At 52.8% G+C, this 14,317-nt stretch overlaps 5 protein-coding genes across 5 annotated transcripts; 2 read left to right on the top strand and 3 right to left on the bottom strand.

Moving 5' to 3' along the window:
• Positions 1-108: 108 nt before the first annotated feature.
• JN550_008543 (uncharacterized protein) lies at positions 109-1,407 on the bottom strand (the record flags this gene model as incomplete). The annotated part of the gene is made up of 1 exon (XM_049320515.1): positions 109-1,407. One exon carries the CDS (start codon positions 1,405-1,407, stop codon positions 109-111), a length of 1,299 nt encoding a protein of 432 aa, XP_049169475.1.
• A 1,074-nt stretch (positions 1,408-2,481) lies between these two features.
• Positions 2,482-4,113, top strand: JN550_008542 (uncharacterized protein; the record flags this gene model as incomplete). The annotated part of the gene is made up of 1 exon (XM_049320514.1): positions 2,482-4,113. One exon carries the CDS (start codon positions 2,482-2,484, stop codon positions 4,111-4,113), a length of 1,632 nt encoding a protein of 543 aa, XP_049169474.1.
• A 2,760-nt stretch (positions 4,114-6,873) lies between these two features.
• JN550_008541 (uncharacterized protein) lies at positions 6,874-7,978 on the top strand (the record flags this gene model as incomplete). Its single annotated transcript, XM_049320513.1, has 3 exons — positions 6,874-7,043; positions 7,104-7,543; positions 7,596-7,978. The coding sequence occupies 3 exons, from the start codon at positions 6,874-6,876 to the stop codon at positions 7,976-7,978; spliced, it is 993 nt and encodes a 330-aa protein (XP_049169473.1).
• Positions 7,979-8,084: 106 nt separating this feature from the next.
• Positions 8,085-10,450, bottom strand: JN550_008540 (uncharacterized protein; the record flags this gene model as incomplete). Its single annotated transcript, XM_049320512.1, has 5 exons — positions 8,085-8,913; positions 8,957-9,994; positions 10,052-10,134; positions 10,202-10,327; positions 10,397-10,450. 5 exons carry the CDS (start codon positions 10,448-10,450, stop codon positions 8,085-8,087), a joined length of 2,130 nt encoding a protein of 709 aa, XP_049169472.1.
• Positions 10,451-12,762: 2,312 nt separating this feature from the next.
• On the bottom strand, positions 12,763-13,734 carry JN550_008539 (uncharacterized protein; the record flags this gene model as incomplete). Its single annotated transcript, XM_049320511.1, has 1 exon — positions 12,763-13,734. One exon carries the CDS (start codon positions 13,732-13,734, stop codon positions 12,763-12,765), a length of 972 nt encoding a protein of 323 aa, XP_049169471.1.
• Between the last annotated feature and the right edge of the window lie 583 nt (positions 13,735-14,317).

Here is a 14,317-nt window from a genome sequence, read left to right as displayed (position 1 = left end):
CTCGGGATTTTAAGTATCAGGCGTTACTAGCCCCAGCCCTTATGTGCGTCGTCTATCCTGATATAGGCTCTGCACGGTATGCTCTATGCTTCTTCGCAGAACCCGCGATCAAGCTGCAGGCTCTGGTTGCTTTGGCTCCTGAGCGCCAGGCACCGCGGGTACTAGCGGTTGTTGAGGTGCTACAGCTTGGAAAACCGGAACTTGCTGAAACCCTGGCCCCATTGGCTCTGGCTTAGGCTCTGCCAGCTTCTGCTGTTGTTCTTCGGGTGACATCTTGGCGAATGCAGCCACATTCTCGTCCCAGGTTCTGACACAGTCGGGGTTCCAATTGCACCCCTCCACCTCTCCATAGACTGGATGAGAGAACCTCGCGTGTCTACTCGGCCAATTAGATGCATGATAATGGTGTTTGACCAGCGCTCCACGGCTGTTGTGGTTGCCCGAATCCGAGTGACCTTGGCCGGCGGCAAAGGCCTCGACGTTCAGCACAAGGATTCGACTAACGATTTTTGACTCATCTATGTCGTGGAAGTCGGCCCAAGTAATCCTTCTGCCGCTTTGTGCCGTCATCTCTTGAAGAACTGCGATTGTAAACGCAGATGGGCCCGTTCCACTGATGACTTCGTCAAAGTTGAGAGTGATATCGCCAATTGGGACATTCTGCTCATTAGCCACGTCGTTCAGCCAGTTCATGATGTTCTCAACAAGCCTGAGCATGACAGGCTGTCGAGGCTTCGCCATGAATGTCCACTGACAGAATGATTCCGACTTCTTGCCTAGTACTGGGTGGCTCTTGAAGCTTGGCTGATCAATCTCTACCCCGATGACCAGATCCATCTCTTCTTCGCCGTATCTCTCCGGGATGAACCGGTGGACAGGCTTAAGAGCCTCCACATCGATATCAGCATAGACACCCCCTTCTGCATACATGACCAAATACCGCAGCAGATCTGCCTTGATGATAGTGACGTTGACCGTTCTATACATCTCAACGATGTCCGGTCTGTCGAATCCATTGGGGCCATATTTCTCCTCTATGTAGCCTAGGTCGTTGTTGTCCGTCAAGACTTCGTATCTGTAGTTGGGATTCCTGGCCACCCAAGTTTTGGCTGTGTCAAGGTCTCGTTGCTCGAATGCGAAAGGATCCGTCTTCCAGGTTTGCCAGATCTTCTTGGGAAATCCTGTCCCCTCGTGTCCCTTTTCAGGCTTGTGCTTAGCCGCGTTGCGCTTGAAGATGTTCGTTTTCGACCGCGATGGAAGGATATCTGCGTTGAGAAGGATGAGGGCGAGGCATAGACAAAGGGCGTAGATGGGCAATAGCCTCCGCATTTGCGTGGGTATCCGATTCCTCCATTTCGCTGTCGTCGACGCCAGCCGAGGCGATAAAGGTGTTAGAGGAGAGTTCATAATTAATCGAACCCACCAAAATTTGAAAGTGAGCTTTAAGCTGACGATGTTGGTGTAACTTGAAAAAGGATGAGAAAGGAACGAGGCAAGTAATGCGTCTGTGAGGATAACGAGCAGGGTTTGTTAAGAACCCGGCCGCTTTCCAGGTTGTGAAGTGAATGCGGCTGCGGCTAGGACGGCTCAAAGCATCCTCCGATGCACCATTTCAAATGCTCATTCGTATCAGGTACGCTAGTTGCGGCAAGACTTGCATGTTGTTCGGCCCATCGCCGCGAAGGGGGAAGTGAGCGGTTTTTTTCCCTCTCTCTTTTCTTTTTCTCTTGTGACCTTGGTCGAGTCGAGAACTGGAGTTCTTATTCCTCCTCATCACATTTGCAGCTCGCGTGCACGTCCTCTCCAACATCGACTCGGTCAATCTTGCCCCACGGTTACACTTCCCCGTAGTATACAGGGAGTCCCCACGGAACTAGGTTCGGGTAGCTAACTGTATGGAGCCAATAATACCCCAGATGCAGGGATCGTCAATGCCGATCCGCCAGGGACAACGGTCGCCAGCCAACTGTGCCGAAGGTGTGGTTGCATTGCACTGTTGCAAATTATTCACATGCTACCGAGCAGACACACCCATTTCTGCAGCCAGTCCGATTTTCAGCTTCTCAAGTCATTTGCCTGGACAGTATTTCTTTGTAGACAATGATGCGTCACGTAATGTCATGCGCAAACATCCCCACAAGTTCTTCCCAGTCAATGCAAATTTCCCCATACTTCGACCCTGTACTCCATACTTGGCGACGATCTGCATCGGCCAATCAGACTGAACCACCCCTCCGCATCTGCGCATAGACGTAATCTCGCCTCGGTATTAGAAAAGAAGACCAGCACCTTGCGTGCTTGTGAAAGTCAAGGTTATCTTTCTCAACTATCGTCACACTTGACGAAGCTGCGCTACTCCGGAATGAGCATCGCGCAGTCTAGAAACCAGGTTTTCGCCCCCCTCATCAACCGGCCTAGCTCGTATTCCCACGAAAGCTTTTGTTTCAAGTTGATGCATTGCATGCGCCCCCAGAACTGTGAATGGCGTCGTGGACAGACCTTACCGACAAGATCCAAGAGTCTGAAAAGGCTTCAGCAGATATTCCGACGCCCAATCCCCCATTGCAGAACGCATTTCGAAAAGAACATCTCCATTCCCTGAAGACCGCTTATTTTGCGGGTGTCATGTCTGAAAAACATGAGTGCCTTCTTGATGTAGGGCAATTAGAAGCCAATGCTTCCACCTCGCGCTGGATGCCGGCGGCGGGTATACGGATGGGGACAAGACGTGCAGTTCATACGGTTGCGATTATCATCCGACGATGCGCCGCGCCTTTCTGGCTCAAATCGGCCAACCCTCCAGAAAAGCCGAGGCGGACAGCTTATCTCGACGGACTTCGAGGCTTCGCAGCATTTCTGGTGTATTGGCATCACCATGAGCTGTGGGTTCACAAAGCAACCGGACAAAACGAGCTGTTGGAAAACAGTTTCGGATATAACGGCAACTTCCATCTCGTGGCATTCCCAGGGGTCCGGATCCTGTTCAATGGAGGACACTATGCTGTGGCCACATTCTTCGTCATCTCCGGCTACGTTCTCTCTGCGAAGCCGTTGAGCTTGATCCACGAGGGCGAACTCACGAAGCTGGGGGATAATGTCGCATCGGCGCTCTTCCGAAGATGGCTTCGCCTTTGGATCCCGCTCATGGCCGTGACACTTGTATACGTCAGTTCATGGCATTTGCTGGGCATGTGGGTCGAAGATGCCAGCCCCAAGTCAACATGGCTTGCGGAGGTCTGGTCGTGGTATACGGAGATGAAGAACTTCAACTTCGTGTTCAGTGGAGGTGAACCATGGCTCTCATATGATATGCACCTATGGTCGATCCCAGTCGAGATGAAAGGGTCTATTGTGGTCTACACTACACTTGTGGCGTTATCGAGGGTCTCTCGGAACGCCCGTCTTTGGTGCGAACTGGCACTCATCTTCTATTTCTCCTACATTGCGGATGGCTGGTATTGCGCCATGTTTGTGTCGGGCATGCTGCTGAGCGACCTGGACTTACTGGCTGCGAAACAGCAATTGCCTCGGTGGATATCCAGGCTCTCGTCAGCAAAGGCTTTCGTATTCTACCACTTGCTTGCTTTCAGCCTGTACCTTGGTGGTGTTCCGGAATCCGGTTCCCGCGACGTAGCACAACTCGGAAAACAGAGAGGATGGTACTACCTGTCACTGCTGAAACCGCAAGCCTTCTTCGACTACAAATGGTTCTACCTACTCTGGGCCGCTACATTCCTCGTGGCTTCGTCGCAGCATATCAAGTGGCTCAAAGGCTTCTTCGAGACCCGCTTCTGCCAGTATCTCGGTCGCATCTCGTATGCGTTGTACCTGGTTCACGGTCCGGTTCTGTGGACGTTGGGCGACCGTATTTATACTGCTGTTGGGTGGCATTCGGAGCAACAGCTGCAAAACCTCAGCCACTGGGCGGATAAGTTTGCGCTATCAAAGACAGGACCTTTGGGACTCGAGATCTCATTCATTCTGCCACACATTATACTGCTGCCAGCCACTATATGGTTGGCGGATATTGTCACGAGGTTGATTGATGAGCCGAGTGTCAGGTTCGCGCAGTGGTTGTATTCACGCATGCTGCCACACGCTGTGAAGGATTAGGCCAATAGAATAGTTTTCGGATTATATGGTGTGAACACCAAGCTTTCGTATCGGTGTGCTAGAGCAACAAGGCGACCTCTCAAATTATAGCGGTATATCCGCTATAGAGTTACACAGCTTTTCAATACAGCGCCTTGGGCTGATGCATTGCACTGCCTGTGGGCAAGATCGCCATTGCCGCTGGACCCCGGCGCGTTGCGAGCAAGGTGTGAATTACAACGCGGGAAACCCCTGAAGATTGTGCCACCGTTGTCCCTCATTTTAGCGGCTTCCCCTCACTGTGGATAGGCCAATGACGCTGGTGCTTAGGGTACCCCAAAGAAAGCCAAGTCGGGGGTTGGTGCGGCCTCCCTGCCCTCGGTACGGTCGATCAGTTTACGTGGGGAAGCCAGCTCGTGTGGGGGCCTTCAAGGTAGTGTAGATGGGCAGTGGATTCAATGGCAGTGCCTTAGAAAATATCGATGGGGCGGTCGCCCTCTAGGAATGCTCACAATTTGAATATTGCCATTTCACAAATGCACTAATGCAATGATGCGGCAAAACCATCGAATAATGGTACACCGGATAGTTTCATCCGGCAGAAGGAAGAGTTGCAGTATCCAAGGTGCCGGGTCCCAAGTTTCTTTCAAGATACGACGCAGTTGGAAGTAGCACTACCCGGTTGGTACTCTTTCTTCTGTGCCGAAGCAGCGCTTCTATTAGGATTCGTTTCATTGGCCACTGGGCGAGGCCAGTCTAAGTCGGTAATTTAGAAGCTCAACTGGAATATTTTCAGTTCCCAATGGATATTTCTCACCTTACACAACACCAACCTAACCTTCAAGGGGGGGGGGGGAAATGAGGGTGCAGGGGTGGAGTGGATGTTGAATTGGCTCCTTGCACGTAGCATCAGATGTGATAATTCGGTCTGCAGATGTAGACATCATAGAGTGAAGTGCAATAAAGAGGCATCAATGCGCATTGTGACGAGCTTGTGATCATTGATCCGAAGCCACTACATCAGACAAGACAATATCACTACTGAGTTCCCGTGCAGCCAGTCTCAGTGAGGTTTATACCAGTAGGCCTTGCCCAAATGGAATAAACACTTTTTATTATGCTGATGAAGTGAGAAACCAGCGGATCATCCATCTCCGAAACGTCTCTGCGGCACCATCTGCTTGATCTGCATTCAAACAGTATACTCACTCGTATCAACAGAGACTTTCCAGAAACCTATGACTCTCATTCTATCCTCAAAGTATCATGAGAATTTGTGCATAAGTAAGCTAGCATACCATGATACCCTCTAATGCCAAGAAGCAATGTATACAGTAGGACACGAGACATTTAGAGGGAGCGAGGCAAGAGAGCGAGAAAACAGGACATGAAATAAAATATTGAAGTACACAATATGACAGTTACAGAAACAGATGTTGGTGGAAGGGTTGATCGAAAACGTCAAGGGCGAGATAAGACCAGGTATCGAAGTAAATCAACGAGCAGAGTACAAGATAGACATCGGAACATGTCCAAGGGTAGCAAAAATTGGAATCTAAATGAGCGTTAGTCACCGTTTCCAGCCAGAGAAGGTGCAATCAAAAGCCTCGAACATGACAATACCTTGCAAATTTCGACGCAGGCGGACGTGGCGTTGACATGGGCGGAATTCAGCACCCGTGGAATGAGTCCGAGTAAAGGAACCATAATCGGCATGGAGGATGTCGTTTGTGTGAAATTTCTTTTATAATATTGTTTTGTCATCCAGATCAATAATCGTAGTCCTTCCATGCCAAAGGTCGTTGACACATCTAAGACTCAAGGGTTCATCCACACAAAGATATTAATAATATTCAGATTAACTAGTGCATATAAGCCTACACTTTTCCAGAAAGGTAGTCGCTTGTTGGTACTGAAGGCTTTGATACCTGCCTTTAATCAACACCATTCCCTACTCAGGTATTGTTTTGCCTAATGACCTTGCGCTGCACATGTCGCGTATTTCTCTTCAACCCACACCAGCGGGGCTGTAACAGCACTAATGCAATAGTCAAACAAAAAGCATTACTTGTATATATTGAACGGTAAATCAAATCATCAAAAGACTTAGCGTGAAGATCTCCGGATTGAGCAGACCAGCAAGATTCCCAATCTCGCGATGACTTGAGTCCACGTCTATGGGCCCATGTTTCGCCGCCTGATAGTAATAGCACTATGAAAGCCTGATACCGGTACCCCTGGCGGGGTTTAGCGCCATCAGGACCCAGCCCAATCCACTACCTAGGTAGCCATCCGCCTTGATCGTGCCACGTCCCACTTGATCTGGATTGGCGTTCGGCTCACCAACTAATTCTCTCTTGGCACCTGGGGTATCAGTGCGGACGTCAAACCACCGCACCCAGCTGGCAGCATCACACGACCTGTGACTCGTAACCATCTCTCAATCGTTGCGGACATGTCAGAGCCGCAGCGGGCTGTCACAGGTCCCACAACAGTGGAATCTGGGGTAGCTCGCCATGCTGCCGATCCCTGAAGCACTAGACTTGCGGTGCTCACACTGCCGCATATCCCCTTTCTGATGGATAAGAGTACATCTTGCCGCATGCAGCATGCAGTCACAGATTACCGTGTAACGCTGAAGGATATTGGCATACCCAAACCAGATCCTATTTCCACTTCACTTGACTGCGGGAAGCAGCCCCAAGAACAGTCATCTACCCCAATTACTCACGCACTTGTTAATTCTAAAGATCTGTTTCCTCTGCGATCCCAGAACCCATCATGTCGTCCTCTAAGGTCCGTGTTGCAGTTACTCAGGCTGAGCCCGTTTGGCTCGACCTGGACGGCTCAGTGAAGAAGGTGTGCAAATTGATGAAGGAAGCCGCCGACAACAAGGCCCAGCTCATCGCATTCCCCGAATGCTTCGTTCCAGGCTATCCTTGCTGGATCTGGTGAGCGACACTACTGGAGCCATGAAGCATAACCGCACTAACCAAACGCCGCTGTGAAAGGAGTCGGCTGGTCGATTTTGAGATGAATGTCAAATACATCAAGAACTCTCTTAAGCTGGAGTCTCCCGAGATGGAGACGATCAAGACCGCCGCCCGAGACAATGGCATTGCCGTGTCCTTGGGCTTCTCAGAGAACGACGATGATTCACTCTACATTGCCCAGGTCCTGATCGGGGCAGATGGTGAAGTCAAGGTCCACCGTCGCAAGATGAAGCCGACGCATATGGAGCGGACCATCTTCGGCGACGCGTCAGGGCAGTGCTTGAAGGCCGTGGCGGCGCTTCCATTCGCAAGAGTAGGCCAGCTTTCTTGCTGGGAGCACATTCAGCCCCTTCTCAAGTTCAACACCATCGCTCAGAAGGAGCAGATTCACGTCAGTGCCTGGCCAAGTCTGACACCCCACAGTGGTGGCCCGGATTTGTGGTCCATGTCAGCTGAGGGTAAGTCGCGCGAAGAATCTCGGCCTAAGCCGCGTACACTGACAGCTTCCAGGGTGCCACACGCTTTCGCAGACCTATGCGATCGAGTCCACGGCTTTCGTCCTGCACAGCACGGCAATGATCACCGACAAAGGTACCGAAATTCAGGGCACCCAAGGCGGCGCCTTGATGTCGAGTGCTGGAGGAGGTACTTCAGCCATCTTCGGCCCCGATGGAAGAAGGCTCACGGAGCCATTGGATGACAAGACAGAGGGTATCCTCTATGCTGATCTCGACCTTGATGAGATCACACGCATCAAGATGTTTGCCCACTGCACCGGCCACTATAGCAGACCCGACCTTTTGTGGCTCAGCACGGATCGAGATGTAAAGAGTACCGTCAGGGCCGCCAAGGAGTCTGTGGACGAGCTGTCATCAGAGCTGCAGGCTTTGTAGATCCGTGCTGCGTCTTTGTCCGATAGCGATAATTGACTGATTAATCAATCCCCCCATAATGCAAAATTGTCCAAGAATTCTCCCTCAGAAAGCCAGTTTGTATCATCTATTGACAAGAAGTTGGCAAACTTTTGCTGAGCTCCAGCCCCAAATTCCAGAGCTTCGGGCCCAACAAGTTCAGGGTTTGGATAAGATACGGCAGAGACATGGTCGGCCATGCAGAATGACGCTTCCTCCATCGCAGTTCCGGAGAGTGTGTCCTCAGACTGTAAATGTTAATATCCTGGGCTGAAGTGGGAGCGTTATTGGACAGACTATGACAAGACGTGTTGTGCCTTGCCGCGGATGGTGCCACTTTTGAGCTGAACCGGACAGGTAAGGCGCCAAGCACCCCCCATCGCTCAGCAAGGACACGGATCATGTTGATAGTCTTGTTCGCCCTGTTAGGCCAAGGACTCTTCAGTTGAGACAAGAGATCCATGCAGACCCTCAGCCACATCGTGCTTCGCGTCCGGAGAGATGTTGATTTGCTGGTTGCGTTCATCATATGAACGATGGCTGCACTCAGAAGATGGTGTATGACGACAGGGTTGGCGGCTCTCCACTGCTCTGGATGCGCATCCCTATACACCCGCACTAGACGGATCGTGTTGGATGCAGCACTGGTTAGTGATCGCAAGATAAGAAGCATGAACTCGGAGTCGCCGGAGTGGTCGGCATTTGGTGCGCAGAAGCACCTCAAAAACGGGGGCAAAGTGATCAGGAGCGCCATCTGATACGCCAAGTGAAAGAACAGTACATGTCTGCAGGTCTCACGACCCTTCAGGTCGAGTCTTCGATCTCGTGACTTGAAAAAGCCGTTCAGAGCCTCGTGTGTAGAGACCAACAGATGAATCTGCTGCTGCGCAGGCATCGAGTCGAACTTTGAGGCAAAACTGAACGTGAGAAAGGTCCATTCGATGCAGACAATTTACTTACATCTGATCCATCTGCTCGTCATGGAGAAACCAAAGCTTACATTGCCAGGTGAAAGATATTTGAGCAATATCGGCAGTCAAGGGGTCAATGGTTCCCTCGAAATTCGGTACGTTGACGCGCCTCCATGGCAGAACGCAGTTCCTTCCGAGAATCGAGATGGCCGTGCGATCAATGAGATAGAACATCCAGAAAGTACGAATGTCTGCAACCTGCGGCTGCCACGTTCTTGCAGAGCATTCGTCCAATGCCAGAACGTGTAGTCGCAAATGCACGCAAAGCCCGGCTGCCATGGAGATAAAGGTCCACCCGAAGTGGTCTCTGCCTAGGGCCAGGGATCGCCACGATAGCATGCAAAGTCCCTGTAGTACCTGGATCCCCGGATCGTTTCTGAAGCAGATGAACACCAAAGACTCGGCGAACTGGGCGAACGCATCACTGATTTCTGCGGCATCCGCCCTATCGGAAAACACAGCTCCCGTGGCTAGCATTGCGCTGTGAAGAAAAGTATAGCCAAAGTTCTGGTATGGATACCCCACAAGGAAGTCGCTTGACTTATAAGACGTGAATTGGTGCTCGCTGTTAATGTTCTCCAGGAAGAGGTCGGCTAGGCCGTGGATCAGCTCCTGATTACCGCAATAGTCAAGAATCTTCATCGGCGGCGTGATGAAGTCTGCTGGCCTCGGGGTTTCCGCCGGATCCACCCGATGAGGGCCAGACGGGGAATCCCCGATGATTGTGACGCCGTCGCCAATGTTGGTCCTCCACATCATGACACTGAGCTCTTCCATGGCCGTGAGCGAGCGGTCTTCGGGCTCCGTAGGTTCTATGCGTTGTGGTGGTATTGCCACAGGATGCTCTACCAGTGCAATCCCTTGGTAGGTTTCGGCGGGTGTTGACGCGGTGCCTTGGCCGGAGTACGGGCCGTCTTCGACTCTTGGAGCGGTAGGTTTCTGGGATGTGCTAGCTTCCAGGGCTGCGAGCAGTGTCTTGACTTGATTTTCAAGACTTTGCACGTATTCCTCGTCCCAGTATTTGCGCCTGCGCCAACAGCATCAGTGGGACACTCCTTGGGGGTACAAATGCTTGCAAACTGACCTCTTAGGCTTGTCTTCGGTCGCGTAGACACAGTGTTTGCCTTGGCGTTTGCACCGGGAGCACTGTGGCTTCTCTGCGTCACACTATACGTGTGTTGATTAGTCATGGTATATATATACGGCTTGGCTACGAGTGGATAGACTGGCTTACCTTCCTTTTCCCTTCACGACAGCTTTCGCAGGCGAAATTGACCTGCTTTCTAGGCTCCATAGTAGCGTTTCGGAGAAAGTCACCGTCGAACACCCGGCCGATGGAACGATGACAAGGCTCATAGACCTAGGAAGATGTCAGATCGAGAAGGCGGAGAGTGCACTTAGCAGCTGAGTGGGAGGTAAAGGAACTGACAGTGGGGTCGTGGCACTCGTCCACGTGGAGAATAGTCGCGAACTCTAAACCCATCTCCAGCACTAACACTAGCCCCAGATCGACTACGACTAGTCTGGGCTATGACCACACCAACTCCGTGGACTTGAAATTGTGCATGAAGCTATCGTTGCGGACGCCATTGATCCGCACAACAGACCATGACCGTCTCGTTCTGGCTTTACAAACTCCTATCCCCGGTCAGTGGTCTAGTGCCACTTTGCCGGATCTGGGCTCATTGGACTTCAAGGTATTCAGCCACTCATCGTACAGAGTATGTAATATCTTTGCGGTCCTTACAGGTCCGCAGTCACCGGCATCATGTAGACACCCGAATAGGGGGCATAGTCAAGTCACTATGGGCTCGTGATGCAGGTCGCGTGCTCGCGTATAACGCCCTGTGTAACCTTTGGTCAGAACTTACGTATGGCTTTCACGTGTGACGTGCTCCGCCGCGAAACTCGAAAGGAGTTGATAGCCACCTCTTATTTCCTTAAAAAAGAGATGTAGTCCACCGAACTTTGATACATGTTCTGAGACCCATTTATAAATTACTATCTGCTTAACACTAAGACGAAATGCTCGAAGCAGCCATTCCAGAACACCTCCGGACCGAGAGGGCTTTGCCAGCACGCACTCCTCCCGGGTTTGACCCTCCTTTTCCCGCTTACATCGCACGCTATCTAAAATGCGCCAAAGATCTTGTCATGGCCTTGATTGGCATACAGCATGAGTCTCGAGACGCAGACGTAAAGCCATCCCTAGCCACAGTTTCTTCTTTCACCTCATCCCAAAACGTGCCCGAGCAGTCCCGACCGAGATTCCAAGAGCTTGGTTCCGTCATCGACAACCGCGGTTTCTATAACATCGCATACTTCCTATACTGGCCCAGCAAGGGAGACTTTGATGCTTGGTCGGAGGCCAGCGGCTTCAGGGCCTGGTGGCAAGGTCTCGATGCCGAGGCGCAAGAGCACGGGTGGTTCTTCGAAGCGTTCTTCCCAACCATGGACCGGCTGGAGACGGTCTTCTCCAACGACCAAGTTGCTGAAGGCGCTGCGCACATGAGAGAAGGCATGAGCCGCCCCATTCAGGAGCACGTCTACTGGGGAAGCATGCGAGACCGGCTGCCCATCTCCCAGACGGACGAGATAGTCGGGGAGAAATGGGACCCCGCCGCCTCCAAGTCAGTTGACACCACGACAGATTCCCTGCACCGGCGCGTTCGTGTTCCCGGCAAGCCCAACCTGGCCATCATTCGTTCTGGCCAGGACTGGTCCGACACGCTGCCCGAGGAGCGCAAGTTGTACCTGGAGACGATGCACCCGACGCTGACTAAGGGCATGGACTTTCTCCGGGACCACGGGGAGGAGGTCGGCTGCTACAGCTGCCGCTTCATGGGGGTGCAGGACGGGCCCGACGCGCTCGAGTTCGGCCGGGAGCGGACCTTTGGCCTGGCCTTCTTCGACGAGCTGCGGTCTCTGGAGGGCTGGAGTAAGGGCCACCCGACGCATCTGAACATTTTTGGAGGCTTTCTGAAATATGCAAAGACGCTGGAAAATAACATCAGTCTGAGACTGTTCCACGAGGTGTTGGTGCTGGAGCCGGAGCAGCAGGTGTTTGAGTACATCAACTGCCATGGTGGGACAGGTATGCTGTCGTCGTTGGGGCACAAGCCGCGGGCTTGAGAGACAGAGAGAGAGAGAGAAAGAGAGAGAGAAAGAGAGAGAGAGGGAGAGAGCTCTGGCATGTAGTAGCAATGTCATGGCTTGGCTAATAGATTACGTTGCCAAGAGTTCATATTCTCAAGTGATGCAATCAAAAACGTCGCACTACCTGTAGCCAAGTTTGACTATAGTCAGCTTCGTTGACACTCAACGCTCCACGAATTTTATATAATTGCTGATTTACTTGAAAACCAGCTAGTATCAACGGGGCTACATTAGCCTCGTGCTCCTCAACATGCAATCATGCCGCTACGCATGGGAAGCACGAGCTTGGCACCCTCTCTTGCTGTTTCCAATAACAAGAGGAAATGGTAACAGAGGCAACCTGACAGCATAGCTAAACATCTCCGAGCGGCTGCATATTGTGGCTGATCGCTCATGGAGATATTTGCGCATGTGCATGAGACGAAGCAGTGTGCACTTGAAACTTGATTTTTAATTTTTGTTCCTCTTTTTTACTTTCTTGATACATAAATCCTTACTATCGAGGGCAGCGTAGATGGCTCAGTTCTCATTGAACGTGTGGTGACATACTCTTGTATCCATACATGGGCCTTAACACAAACACCGGAACACCGGAACCCCGTGATCGAGACGTACTCTGTGCCTATTTTAGTCGCCCTTCTATTTGCGGCGCTTGCCCCAAGCCTCGACGAACGCAGCCTTGTCGCGCAGCGTGAGACCGACCCTCTTATTTCTAGCCAGCCGGGCCAGGGTCTCGCCAATGTGATCCAGCAGCTGTCGACCCTCGGGCGTGATGGGGTCCTCCCCAGGATCCGCGTCCTCGTCTTCGGAGTCAAGAGCAGCGGGCTTGCCGGTGACAGCTTCCGACTTTGTGGTGACGGCCTCGGCAATTCGGACTCGGACGTAGTGGGTTGGGCGCGACAACAGCTCCCAGAAGAAGCCAAAGTATGCACCTGGAATCGGGGTCGTGATGTCCTGGGGCGTATAGCGTAAGCTGACGGGGAAGATCTTGGTGTCAGCGGGGGCGCTCAGCAGACTGGGCGACAAGGGGAGGAGACCGCGGCCGTTGGTGGTGCTGCACTCGGGGAATACGACGACGACGCGGTGGGGGTTGTTCTCGACGATGCCGCGCAGGCTGGTCAGGTTCTTGGGGCTCGGGGGCGCCAGCTGGACGGGGGCGAGGGCGCGCAGGATGGCGCCGAGGGTGGAGATGCGGGTGACCTTCTGGGTGCCGGGGTAGCTGACGGTGAAGATGGGGTCGAAGATGGTGGCCAGGTACAGGGCGTCGATGGGGCTCGTGAACTGGGCGGCGATGAGGGTGCCCTCGTAGGGGATGCGCTCGATGGACTTCTTGTGCAGGTGGCCGCGCTTGACGCCGTCGAGCTGCAGGTCGATCCACCAGATGCCGGGGATGACCAGCATGCCCCAGAGCAGCAGCTTGCGCACGAACTGGGGCAGCGGCAGGTGGGTGAGCAGCACGAAGTAGAAGCCGGCGTAGAGGAGGAAGAGCGGCAGGCGGAAGACGAAGAGGAAGAAGTGGCCGACGGACAGCAGGGCCGAGACGGGGGTGCGATGCGGGATGAAGGGCGAGATGCCGCTGCCGCGATCGCGGAACTGACTGAACCTCTCCATGGGTCTGGATGGATGCTTGCTTGCTGGCTGGCTGGCTTGCTGATGGACTGACGGCGGGTTGAGATGGACTGGGGCCGCGGACGACGGAGGTCAGGGCTCAAGTATAGCCTGGGCCAGGCATACGATCTGGCTGCAGACACTGACTTGACTGACTTGACTGACTTGGCTGACTGACTGACTGACTGGGTCGGGCCTCGTCTGGGGAGACAGAACCCCCGAGGTTTTCCGTGAAGGTCGCGTGGTGGGATACAGCCGTTGAGAAGTCCAAAGATGCCGGTAGGTCGGTGGGTGATAATGGCGTCAGGATCGTCGGCACATTTCTCTGCAGCCCGAATAGAGCTTGGGCAGCTGTGCCGTGTAGGGATGCTCCGTCTGCTCAAGTTAGGGTCCAACTAAGCTAGCAGACGACATGACATGACATGACATGTGACGGGGACGTTGTGTGAACCTGCAGGTTCAGATGGATACTGAGCCAAGTGTGGCTCGTGGGGTAGTGAAGAGCCCCTGTCAAAGTCAAGCTGGCTCAGGCTGAACAGTGGCGGTGCGACTCTGGCTGGTGCTCCAGTGCTCCAGTGGGTCGGGG

The sequence above is a fragment of the Neoarthrinium moseri genome (assembly GCF_022829205.1).
Source record: "Neoarthrinium moseri strain CBS 164.80 chromosome Unknown scaffold36_Wmoseri_CBS_16480, whole genome shotgun sequence".
Classification (NCBI taxonomy): Eukaryota; Fungi; Ascomycota; class Sordariomycetes; order Amphisphaeriales; family Apiosporaceae; genus Neoarthrinium; species Neoarthrinium moseri.
The sequence above is the reverse complement of the archived record's forward strand: the minus strand, read 5'-3'. Positions and strand labels throughout refer to the sequence as shown.